Here is an 11,661-nt window from a genome sequence, read left to right on the forward strand (position 1 = left end):
TTAAAAAAAAAAAATCTTGTTTACTTTAAAAATGTCTCTTTTAAGAGTAATCTGGCCGAGAGGACAGCTGAAATTGCAACAAATGCAAAAATAGTTCTGTAAACATATTTTAAGTGGACAAAGCGAAGCTGATTGATTATAATGTAAGTACAATAACAAAGATTCGTGAGAAACAGGTAATTTTTTAATTTTATATATAACCCACGATACTACACACAAAAAACCCCACGGAAGCATTGGAAATCACTTTTTGGCACACCTGGTCCTTTTGTAAGAGCACGCGCATGTTTTGCGGGGAAGGATTCTGGATCAGCACCATGATGCAAACTCGTAGCCACTGTGTATACAGTATTCTGGAAAAGGTATAAAATGTCACTGTATGTATTTGTGTGTGTCCGTGTTTTATGTGTATAGATTTTTTTTAAATTATCACTCATGATATAACATTGTGCCCTGTGAGGATAGGACGAGGAAACAGTGGATAAAGGATATGTGCGAGGCTGCTAAAGGCAGTGGATCCCTCACCAGCTGGATTACAAAGAGCACAGTAACAATAACACATGTACCAGTTGTTGCATTGCAGAGATATTCAAGTATAAAAACAATAACAAACACACTGCAATGTTTTGGTTCTATAACATGTTTCTATCATTACTTTAGGGTGTCTGAGAGCAGGAAAACCAGGCTAATGCTGGGCTTACACTGTGCGATTTTTGGCCCAGTCCCCACTGTCTCGTGGCAACAATTATGTCAGGATTTGGTGACAGTGTTGGTGTGTTTGATCGTCTCATTTTGGTGCAAAGAAATAGTTGATCTGACTGGATGAAACTGATGTTGACAAAGTTTAACTTTGAGGACATAATTTGCAGAAACAAAGTGATAAATCACAGTGTGTTTTATTGCAATACTCAGAATGTCGCAAAATGTTTCAACAATGCAATAATATACTATCATGAGTGAAGTATTGCACCTGGTGATTCCCGCGTCTAGACTTTGATCTTTGCTGATCGGCAACATTAACGTCCATCAGCACAGCGTTTCCCACTGAGAGCTGTGGACTGGCTGCACCTTGTTGACAGGCTGAGTGACACTTGGAGAGATGTGGACTGACCTCGGTCTCAGAAGCTCAGTTCTGCACGAGTGCACTGAGCCTCAGCAGGCAGACAGACTCCCTGACATTTATTAACTGTACTTACTGTACGGGAGCAGAGAGATCCAAGATGAGTCAGTCTCTGTGTTGTGACTTTATGAGATTTCCAAATCATTGTATTTACATTTTAAAACACAGAGTTTGTAAAACCGTGATTCAGATTAATTTAATTTTAACTTGTTGTTCTCCTGCTGGGCCCCATCTGTTGGTTCATGCTCACTGCTCTGAGACTGTGTGGCTTGTAAAAGCCTAACTTCTTGAAAGTTTCCTGACAGCACGTTTCTTGACAGCAGTGTAAACCACAGCAATTCATTTCCCCTCAGGAGTGGAAATCAAAGTGATTCAAGTCTTAACATTTATTGAAGGCTGTGTGGGAGCGCTGAGTAAACAAGTGCTGCTGTGGAGCTAATTTGGAGCTAACTGCTTTATGTTTAAATTAACAGGGTGATTCTCGTCAGTATTGCTGGTCAACAGCTGCACATAATCCCTACTGTGACTGTGTGTGAAAGCAGTTACAAAACTAAAGCAGCTCATGTTACATGTGCTAATGTGTTGTTGGCTGAGGCTCAGGAGGTTACAGAGCAGATCACTGTCTAGTCTCCCCGTCTAAATGAAAGTGTTGTGTAAAAAAACACCAGTCTGTTATCCTTTTACTCTCTGACATGTTGTACAGGGTGTCATCTGATTTCAAAAGGCTGTATTTTTCTACAGTAATGGACAAAGTAGCTATTTATGCAGTTTGTTAAATCAACAAAAAGAAAGAAACATCAGAGCAGACTCAGCACAGGTCAGCTGATCACATGACCCAAGTTAAAGTCCTTCTGGAGCTCAGTGCACTGAATCCAGCTCTAACTCCAGATGATGATGATGATGATGATAACTCTTGGTTAATATGAAGGCTGGCAGGAGCCTCGTTAAGACTCATCATAACTCTGCTGCTCCCTCTCTGCAGGTTCTGTATTCAGCTGACATGATGATGCTGCTCATCTTCATCTCCAGCTGTGTGGGTGGAGCAGCAGCAGAGGTGGAGGCTGAGGATGGTGTGGATGATCAGGTGTGTTTGGCTGCTGAGAAACAGATGTGTGTTTCATTGGTGTAGTTTTCACAGCATCAGGTCCTGTTTGTGTTTCACTCTGAAAACCATCAAACTCTTTACATTCACATGTTTGTTTGCTGCAGGAGCTTCACTCTGAATCCTGACCTCCTCCATGTGCTTCAGTGACTTCTGCCTCCATAATTTGGTCACCATGGCGACCAGCTGGATGATTGGTGTCCCTCCTCTCACTTTCTGAGGTCAGTGGTTACTGTTAGGGTTCAGTCTGTGAAAGTGAGGAGTTTGTCCACTGTGTGTATATTTTAACCCTTAACAAACTTTATTTACTCCATTTAAAAGACAAAAAGTAGAGTGTTGTGTTCATGACCAGGTAAAATTAAAAAACAAAACCTGTAATGATGATGTTAGATCGGCCTTCACAGAGCCCCGACCTCCAGCCATGACTATAAAGACCTTTCCACACTGAGCTTGTCTTGTTTTAATGAACAATATGTGCTCATAAAAAACCCACTGTGAAAAAATGTAGTCGACATCCAGTGATGATGAGCTGATGTTTCTAAACAGGAAAAGGAGGAAACTGAGATTCTGGGTTCATCTGATTCTCAGCAGCAGACAGAATTTCATGGTTTGATCCAGAAGTTGAAACTTTCGTACATGTTTCAGGATGTCAGTGGAGCCGGTGGAGCTTTTGTTACCAGAGATGGGATCAGATCTGAGGAGGCAGAGGAATCATTTCAGAGAGTCTGTCCATAGTTGTTTTCAACACTGGTGTGTTCGAACTGTGAGCACCCTTTTAGCTAAATGCAGTGATCTGATTGGTCAGATCTGTTTATTTGTACGCAAAAATCAGGAAAATCAAACTTTTACAGGAAAAAGTAAATGCCTCAAATTTGTGCTGTGACATCAGGCGATGTGTGAACAGCTGCATTAAAATTCATGAGTCTGAAAAATATTTTTAACACATGAAAAGAGCTGCTCCTTACTGAACCCGACCCTGCAGAGCACTGAGGGCATCCTGTCCAGCTTCAGGACCACCTGGCAGGAGTTTGTGGAGGACCTGGGCTTCTGCTGGTCATCGCCCTCCTCTCCCTGGGCCTCGGCTACTACGTCAGCAGAGTCCTGCCTTTCTCAGGGTGGAGAGGAGGCAGCAAAATAGATGAAGATCTTTATGTAGAACAAAAACTCTGGTATTTATTTGTTGTGCAAATCTGATCATTTTATTGGAATATGAACAACATCATGTGATGCTGCCAGTGCAAAGAAGAGAGGACGGTGACTCAGAGACACCAACAGCTTCATGTGTGGCCTAACACCTTTACAAGCACTCACTGATAAAGTCACTTTTACATCCCTGTTTGCTCTGTTACAAGCTGTATATTACTGATGTTTTGTATCTTTTCATTGTTTTCTCCTCACTTGTTATTTATTCAAATGTTGTTGGTATGAATTTTTCCCTCGCTGTCTTTATTTCACACAAATACCTGCAGCCTTTCTGACTGGAAACAGTTTTGTCAGGATAACAGAGCCGACTGCAGAGAAACACCTGGACTGAGTTTAGATGAAGCTTCAGGTTTAACTGTGGGATTATGGCAGCAGATTAATGCTTCTTACTTTGTTGTATATTCATTTTATCTTAATGTGCTTTTGTTAAAGGTTTTCAGTGTTTATTCCATCAAACATTTGAAGTCATTTAATGTGCAAAATGAATAAATTCATGACTGTAATCTGCATCAGGTTAGAGCGTCACTTTGTTACCAACTCAAAACTTTATTGGCACACAGCAGCTAAGCTGAGCTTTTTACAAAGAGCAAAGAAAACAGGAAAGACTAAATCTGTACAAACGGGCAGGATTAGTAATCGCTGTAAATGAATATACATACAGAACATGCTCTCACCAATGGGGGAAAACCTTCAGGTGTTACTGATCTTTGATGATTCGGCATTTCAATGATCTGGGTGACGGTAAGAGAGATGTTACAAAGAAAAACAAACACTTGAGATTCTTGTTTGTACCGTAAATTGTTGGAAGACAGCAAATCAAGCCTTACTTTTTCAGGTATAAGCCGTACTTTTATTCAGTGATGTTGGTACAGTCATTCGTACCCACCTTTTTGGTCACACTCGTTTGCAAACGGTCAATTACCCCGTACTAGTGATGGGATTTCCGTCTCTTTTTAGAGAGCCGGCTCTTTTGGCTCCCAACCGGCTCTTCAGGTTGTTTTGTTGCTTTAATTAATTTATTATTAACAACAATATGAAATTATGCACAAAAGTAATTACTAATGTAAAAACAATGTGGTTTTATTTATATATGTTTATATATAAATATATACGGTGGCCTCTAGAGACAAAGCACGTACAAACTCCAAAACACATTTCTAGCGTTAACTGAACTTCCCAAACAGAGCTACCTAGATCACTTAAATTACACAATTGAAAGCGTTTGTGTATTTATACACAAGCACTCATATATATTCAAATCATTTAAAAAAAATGTACATTTACCTGCTACTACCACACACCAGATCCGGTCATTGGTACTTCCTGGCTTGTGTAGCCACTAGGTAACAAAAGCTCAACACTGCGCCGAGCATCCTGGAGCACTTCTGTTGTGTTTTGTACGTGTTTTGGAGTTCGAACGTGGTTTGTCTCTAGGGGCCACCGTAAATATACTTTATTTATTTACTCCACATAAAATGTAATAAATAAATCATATAATACAAAAACCAACTATTTACATTTCAACTTTTAACTATTTAAATTTTCAGCTTTTTCCTTTTAAACAAATTTAAAGTGAAACAACACAAAACACTGCAAACCACAACACAATTAAATATAAATTAAAATATGAAAACAAAAAGAAGATGCATATTGTCTGTCATATGGGCCTGCATGAATAAACTTTCTGAATCCTTTATCATCCGCAACTGAAAATAGTTGTGGATGATTACTATACCTTTCTAATGTGACGTTGTTGTCCCTGGCTCTCTCTCTCTCTCCCTCCCGCTCTGTTCCTGTGCAACTGCGAGTGTAACTACCGCCCCTCCCCCCTCTGATCAGTGCAAGCACAAGGCTCGCGTGCGGAGTGAGGCGGAAAAAAAGTGCGAGAGAGAGGGTGAGAGAAAGAAAGAAAAAAACACGGCTCCCAATAAGGAGCCGGCTCGCGTCGTTCACTTCAAAAATCCGGCTCACTACCCCGTACCCACTGCTGCTGAAGAGCTTTGAGACACACAGAACAATAACAGTTTCACTGAGGAAGAAAGATGGACCATGTCACACTCTCACCCATGGCTGCTTATTGTCTTGTTTTTTAGTGACATATAGACCTTCCCCTGGATGTGTTAGAAAAGAGAATATCCTGTCAAATTAAGGCTGAGACTCTTGTGTTAAAACCAGGCTGTGATGTGTTTGACTTCAACTAATATCAGTACATAAATGTGTCACCGCTTTTTTCCGTTACATGTGATAAAGTGCTGTAGGCTACATGTTTGGAAAGATTTAAAGGGAAGTAGTTTTGTTTTGACATTCTGGTTTTAGTTTGAGTGTGAATATAGCACACAGCCCTGCAATATGACATCCATATCAATTGAAGTCATGTTTAGTCCACATAACAGTTTCAGTGAACCGTGCACTGCCCAAAGACATTCAGACTTGCTAAACCAAAACAAGGCAAAGCTTCAGATAAACCTACATAAGCTTACTCTACATTTTCACTTTGCTGTTTGAATGCTTTGCCTTGCAGTGTCACACCTAAGAGGATGTTCAGTTTTACTAAGTTTCACCAGGCCTTTGCATGTAAGTTGTCATCATGTTCAGTCATCTGATGAGAAAAATCAGCCATGGCATATTGTCAAACTCATCGTAAAAGCCCTCGTACGGCCCACTTTGATCTAAAGTGGGCAAAACCTGCAAAACTCCCCTTTGTGTCAGTGTGAACAGTACGGCTCGTGCAGTTTTACTGCATGATGTAGAAATACTGCTGCAGTAATGAAAGAAAATGTGCTCACTAGTATAAAAACAAAAGGTTATGGTAGTGATTAAATTACAAGAAAGTAACTCACGTTATTTCACAAAAAAGTGTTTTTATTTTAATCAGAATATATTACAAAAACAAAAAAACCCCACAAAAAATTACATTTTCTGTGTTTTAAGTGTTATTGTTTATCTATTACTTAATTGTTTTGGTGTAGTATGAATGGCAGTGGGGGATTCTTTTATACAAACTGTAAAAGAGAAACTACCCTATAAATTCAGAATCTCATGTCCAACATCACATATTCCAAGGTTGTCCAGCGGGCCAGATTAGAGTCTCTGCTGGGCCGATTGTGGCCCTCCGGCCATAGGTTTGACACTCCTGCCCTAGAACATGTTTTCCAAACATCTTTCTTTTTTCGCTGTCTTACAGCTGCTAACATTTCAGCTTAGGCAAAATTACAGTTGATGACATAATAATGTTGAACTGTCTTAGCAGTTCCATTAGTAAAGCCATGAAGTCAGCTCCGCGAGAGAGTCAGGCATCATCCATGCATACATACATACACTACCATTGTTACAGTATCACGCTGTGATATACCGCGCTATATTGTGACATACGTACAATTCTATTCTGATGTTGTATTCTCGTATTCTACATTGTTCTATGAGTGTATTCATGAGACCCCTGGTGGGCTGCTAAGGTACTGCAGGTGTCATATAAACTATTTTATAAGTACTTAAGAAAGAAAAAGCTGCTGATTGTTATTTAACAGGATTTGAACTTTGCGCGATTTCTAAATGTCTAAATGAATTTAAAAATACAAAATTTTGATCAAAAAGTAAAAAAAAAATAAGAATGTGCTGATAACACTGTGATTCTGAAGTGAAGTCGGGGCCTATCATTCGGCGTGAGATAAAACGTCCGAATGCGTAAAAATCGCTCTCCATTTAATAACCGAAATTATATTCTGATCAACAGTTTATTAGTATAAGTTTTACACAACAGAGAGCTGCAACAGTTATTAAAAATCACGTATTCCGCATAAACCTGTCGTTTTTACCATCGAAAAAAACGATTTGCTGTTGATTTAGTGACATTAAAAATAGGTTTGTCCATATATCTTTATTGCTGAGTCTAGACTCTCGTGCTTGAGCAATAATAGGCCACCATTAATAATCAGAGCCAGGAGGCCGAGCCTAATACTACAGCACTGCACACAGGACTGTGCAAATCGCTTGGCTCAACCTGAGGCCCTTTAGGCCACTAAATCCAAACACCTCATCTGATCATTTTAAGCCTGCTTTAAGTCGTTTTTGGTACATTAAAAGTGGAAGTGTAGGCTTTAGGTTTTTAATGTGTGTATCGCACATGTGTAGCATTCAGTTCATTGTTTAAGGAAATTCGTTTAGTGAATGACACTGACAGAAAGCTTTTTTATTTTACAAAAAGAGAGAAAAAGACAGATTTAAATAGGTCTACATATTATTATCATGCTGACTTTCCGATCAAGTCAGTGATGAAATGGGACATAATGTTATCAGTCTTGATGTAGTCTTTTCTATGTGTTGACAATACCACATGTAACGATCATACTGCTTTTTGCCAGTTTTCAACCAGTGAATCATTAAGTTGACCTTGAACACTTTGGTGGATGTAAGCAATCATTACATCATTACAGAGTTTTATCGGAATTCTATCGGGAAATACAAAAAGAAAAAAATATGCAGTGATTTGTGTTAAATCGTAATAAATAAATAACTGCTGATGTAAAAATTACAGAATAATTTGTCTTCTTTGTATCCGCATTAGAAAATGTTTGTGTGGAGAGTGAAAGGGTTTGCTTCATTAGTAGATTTTGAGAGGTGTGGACTAATTTCTGTTTCTTATTTAACAACAATAAATGTAAATATACGTTTAAAAATATTAAAATTAATCCAAGAAGCATTGTGGCCTAAAATGTATTCATGTGTATTGTTTAATGGTAGAATCATACGTTTGACGTTTATAAAACAGATTCTAATAGGAAAAGAAGGTGAGCCTGGCTTCAAATAATTTATTTTCATTTGTCAAACCACGTGTTTCCGTCTGGAAGGAGGAACCTTTAACCTAAGCCGAGGCCTCCGTGATGGAGCAGGCGAACCACGAAGTGTCCGTGAAAATGTCCGGACTTCACCGTGAACATACAGGAGGCCTGTGAGGCCTGAAGGCACTGAAGAAGAACATGTACCGCCTCACTCAGGCAGTGGTGTAAGGACACTGTTTATTTAATCACACACAGCTGAAGCGAAATATTACAAAAATAAGAAAAAGTAAATTAAGACAGGAAGCGAAAGCTTTAATCGGTGTAAAAATTCATAATTATAATTATAAGCTGCACACATTAAGCTGAAGCGCATTAATAAGTTAAACGTTGCCAAGTATTGATCCTAAAAGTCTTCAGACGTCTGCCTGGGACGTATTTGATGGATTGTGGCCATTCATCTGCAGAGGAGGAGGATGGCTCAGACGCTCCGACGCCCCATTTACATCATGTCGTTCATCTCCGGGTCCAAAGCGTCGTAGCAGACGTGACACGTACGTGGAGCAGTGAGATTTCAGGAGCCATCCCCACACAAGGCCCAAAACCAAAAAGACCACAGCTGTGATGCAGACAGCGGCCAGAGTTCCCAGTCCGTTTGCTTCTGAGGTCGTCTGTGTCGGCTGCAGAGGATACAAGAGCAGAAATGCGATCAGATTCAGACGCAGGAACTTTACATGAAGCCGTTTCAGGTCTGACATATAGCCGTAATGATGTTATCTATTCAATGGGGCACGTTCACACAACCTCACACTTGCTCTTCCTGTGGCAGGCTAAATATGTGTCAGTAGTGATGTAATATGACATGTTGCGTAATATGGGATGCATTTATGTTACTGGTTTATATTTTACGTACTATAAAGTATCATATCGCAAAATCTGTGATATAGCGACATTTATGTTCATTAGCGCTCAGAACTGTGAGACAAGCCGAGAAAAGTCTCAGAGTGAAGGGCTCCAATGATAATGACCTCAACAATCGTCAGCAAAGCACAGTACATGCAAACATTAATGCAAATATATAGGACAACTGGAAACAACAAACTTGTTTTACTGATGAGACAAATAAGACGCTCTGCAGTGTTATCAGACTATTAAAGCACGCGAGGAGGAAATACGAGCTGATTCAAGAGTAAACAAATGAGTCAAAGCCTCGATAGCTTCGCCTCATTTGACAGAACTGTGACTTACTTTCACGGAGGAGACGCAGTTAGTTAAAACGACCGAACATCCCTGATATATCTGTCAGTTTTATTCTGTGACTATATTGCGCAGCTACAAGGTTGAGTTCTTGTATTTATTGTCAAACTAAAGTGTAAAGCAGTCATGTTATAAGTATCCAGGGAAAACTCTACCAAGGTTACGCTACTGTTGTTTTATAATGTAGCTGCTGGGATCGTGTTTTACTTCTTCAACACTTTGATTTATGTGGAGTGTTTTTTACTCTTAAATTTCCCTGACATGATTTTGAGGTTGCATCCACACCTGAGGGGCCAGCACTAAATTAAGTGTCTGTCTGGGGTTTTTTCCATGTGTGTATGTATAGGGAGGTGTGGGTGTGGCTGTAGCCAGGAGGCTACAGGCACCGTTAGGCCTGAGGATGGCTGGCCAGGCCCGAGAAGGATGCCACATACCTGAAGCGTCGGCGGGGGGAACTATTAATGGTGTGGTGAATCGTCCACCGACGCAGGATAATTGAGTGAGACTCCATGTCAGTGTCTTGAGAGCAAGTCAAAGTTAGTGTATGACGGCTGCGTGTATTGTTTCCCCCCCAGGAGGAGCGTGGGAAGCCCGAGAGCAGCAAGCACCGGGAGTGCTGACACACAGGATCTTTGTAACGCCTGTCTTTCATGGAACAGGGTTGAAAATCACTGTTTTTGTGTGTTTTCTCGGGGAAAACAAGGAGTTGTGGATGGACTGTGAAAATCAAAGACAGATGTAGTTCTATGTCTGCTGTAAACCACTTCACCGTGAAAGTGTGACCCGCAGAAATTAAATCCGAATGCGCAACAGAAAGACGCAGGAGAGGAGCAAACAACACCAATCACGCTGTTTTCTTTGGAGTCACGTGTAAAAATAAATAAAACACACACGTAGAGTCAGTGTACTCACCATCAGTGTAGGCTTTAGCGTGCTGGTCGGAGATTTAGAGACAGTCTCTCGAACTCGCAGGCGCACAGCTGAGCGGTATCGCTCCGTCTTGTCCACGTCACAGAAATAAACGCCTCGATCCCTCAGCTGAACTCGCTTTATGCTGAGGGACAGGTCTCCCCTTTGGTGCCAGTCTGATGGTATTGATACCCGGCTTTCAAAGTCATTCCCATCAGTAACGTGTGGAGGATTCAGCCCCAGCACCACCTCTCCGTCTCGCTTCCACTGCGCAGACTTCACCCTCTGACCTGCTGTGATGGAGCGGCACGGCAGTGTGGCATCCTCACCCTCATCTACAACAACTTCAGAGGGCAGGAATACTTGCAGATCAGTGAGCTCTACCTTCCCTTTTTTCTTGCATGTAAAGTCATACATGCCTTGGTCATTTAAATCTATACTTGTCAGTATTAAAGAATCGCTGCTTACAGTCACCCGGCCAATGTAAGCTCGCCCCGGCTCCCAGTCACCATGAAGAGACGCCACCACCTGAATGCTGCCGTCCTTCAGGTGTAGATTCAGTGCTCCGTGTCCCTCCATGCACTCCTCTGAGAGGGGAAACTTAACATCATCCCCCACACTCGCCTGGATCAAGTCTCCAAAGACCTGGCTGATAAAAACTAGAAGAACAGCTGCAGAAAACGGTAACCGTATCATCCTGTCAGAGTGGTAGTGAAGGGACTTAAATCCAACTCGACGCGTAAAGGGTCCTTTCGGAAGAGAAAACTCCTTCTAAGCGGGGTAGAGCAGGGCGGGCCAAGGAATAAACCTTTGCGAAGTTAATTATAATGTATTTGCCATAGAAACATAATATAAAGCAACCCTGGCCAGTTGCAAGAAGAATAAATAATAAAAAAGAAAAATCCAGCGGCGAGCAGACAGCTTCCCCACACGTCCTCTTCACTCCCTCCTTTCGTCTTTCTTTAGTTGCCGAACTAATGGAAAGGGGAACAGCAGCTGTCACTTTTCTTATAAATACCGACCGTATCTCATTGATCGTCCGGGTCGATACTTAACCTGAGCAGACGTCTCAACTGTGCCCGCCTTACAACAGTGGTTAGCGTCAAGGCTCCACCCTCCAGCACCTTATTGGTGCCTACAATATTGGTTATTGTAACTGCTCACCTTATTGGTGCTCAATTGGTGCTGGAGGTACCAGCACCAATAAGGGGTGAGCCTGACTGTAAAGCTCAGACGATAACCAATCAGGATTGGTTAGCGTCTGAGGCTGTCTCACAGCTGTGTGTCTACTTTAC

The 11,661-nt window shown here is 41.1% G+C and overlaps 1 protein-coding gene and 1 long non-coding RNA gene across 3 annotated transcripts; one reads left to right on the forward strand and one right to left on the reverse strand.

Annotated features, from left to right (window-relative positions):
• Positions 1-266: 266 nt before the first annotated feature.
• Positions 267-3,934, forward strand: LOC120439307. Of its 2 annotated transcripts, none has more exons than XR_005612534.1 (4): positions 267-362; positions 2,103-2,204; positions 2,330-2,443; positions 2,868-3,934. It is a non-coding gene; the product is annotated as an uncharacterized LOC120439307 (long non-coding RNA). The 2 variants fall into 2 exon arrangements; XR_005612535.1 differs by having other exon boundaries at positions 3,205-3,934.
• Positions 3,935-8,469: 4,535 nt separating this feature from the next.
• Positions 8,470-11,394, reverse strand: LOC116316776. Its single transcript, XM_031735401.2, has 2 exons — positions 10,370-11,394; positions 8,470-8,880 (listed from the first exon to the last, which is right to left on the reverse strand). The coding sequence occupies exons 1-2, from the start codon at positions 11,060-11,062 to the stop codon at positions 8,617-8,619; spliced, it is 957 nt and encodes a 318-aa protein (XP_031591261.2). The 5' UTR covers positions 11,063-11,394; the 3' UTR covers positions 8,470-8,616.
• Between the last annotated feature and the right edge of the window lie 267 nt (positions 11,395-11,661).

Source organism: Oreochromis aureus, linkage group 3 (assembly GCF_013358895.1).
Source record: "Oreochromis aureus strain Israel breed Guangdong linkage group 3, ZZ_aureus, whole genome shotgun sequence".
Classification (NCBI taxonomy): domain Eukaryota; kingdom Metazoa; phylum Chordata; class Actinopteri; order Cichliformes; family Cichlidae; genus Oreochromis; species Oreochromis aureus.

Bases quoted from the DNA above. Each gene is read 5' to 3' on its own strand.
- LOC116316776 (XM_031735401.2), bottom strand. From the start codon at position 11,062: ATGATACGGTTACCGTTTTCTGCAGCTGTTCTTCTAGTTTTTATCAGC. The intron at 8,881-10,369 runs GTGAGTACACTG...TATCCTCTGCAG, and splicing joins CGCTAAAGCCTACACTGATG to CCGACACAGACGACCTCAGA.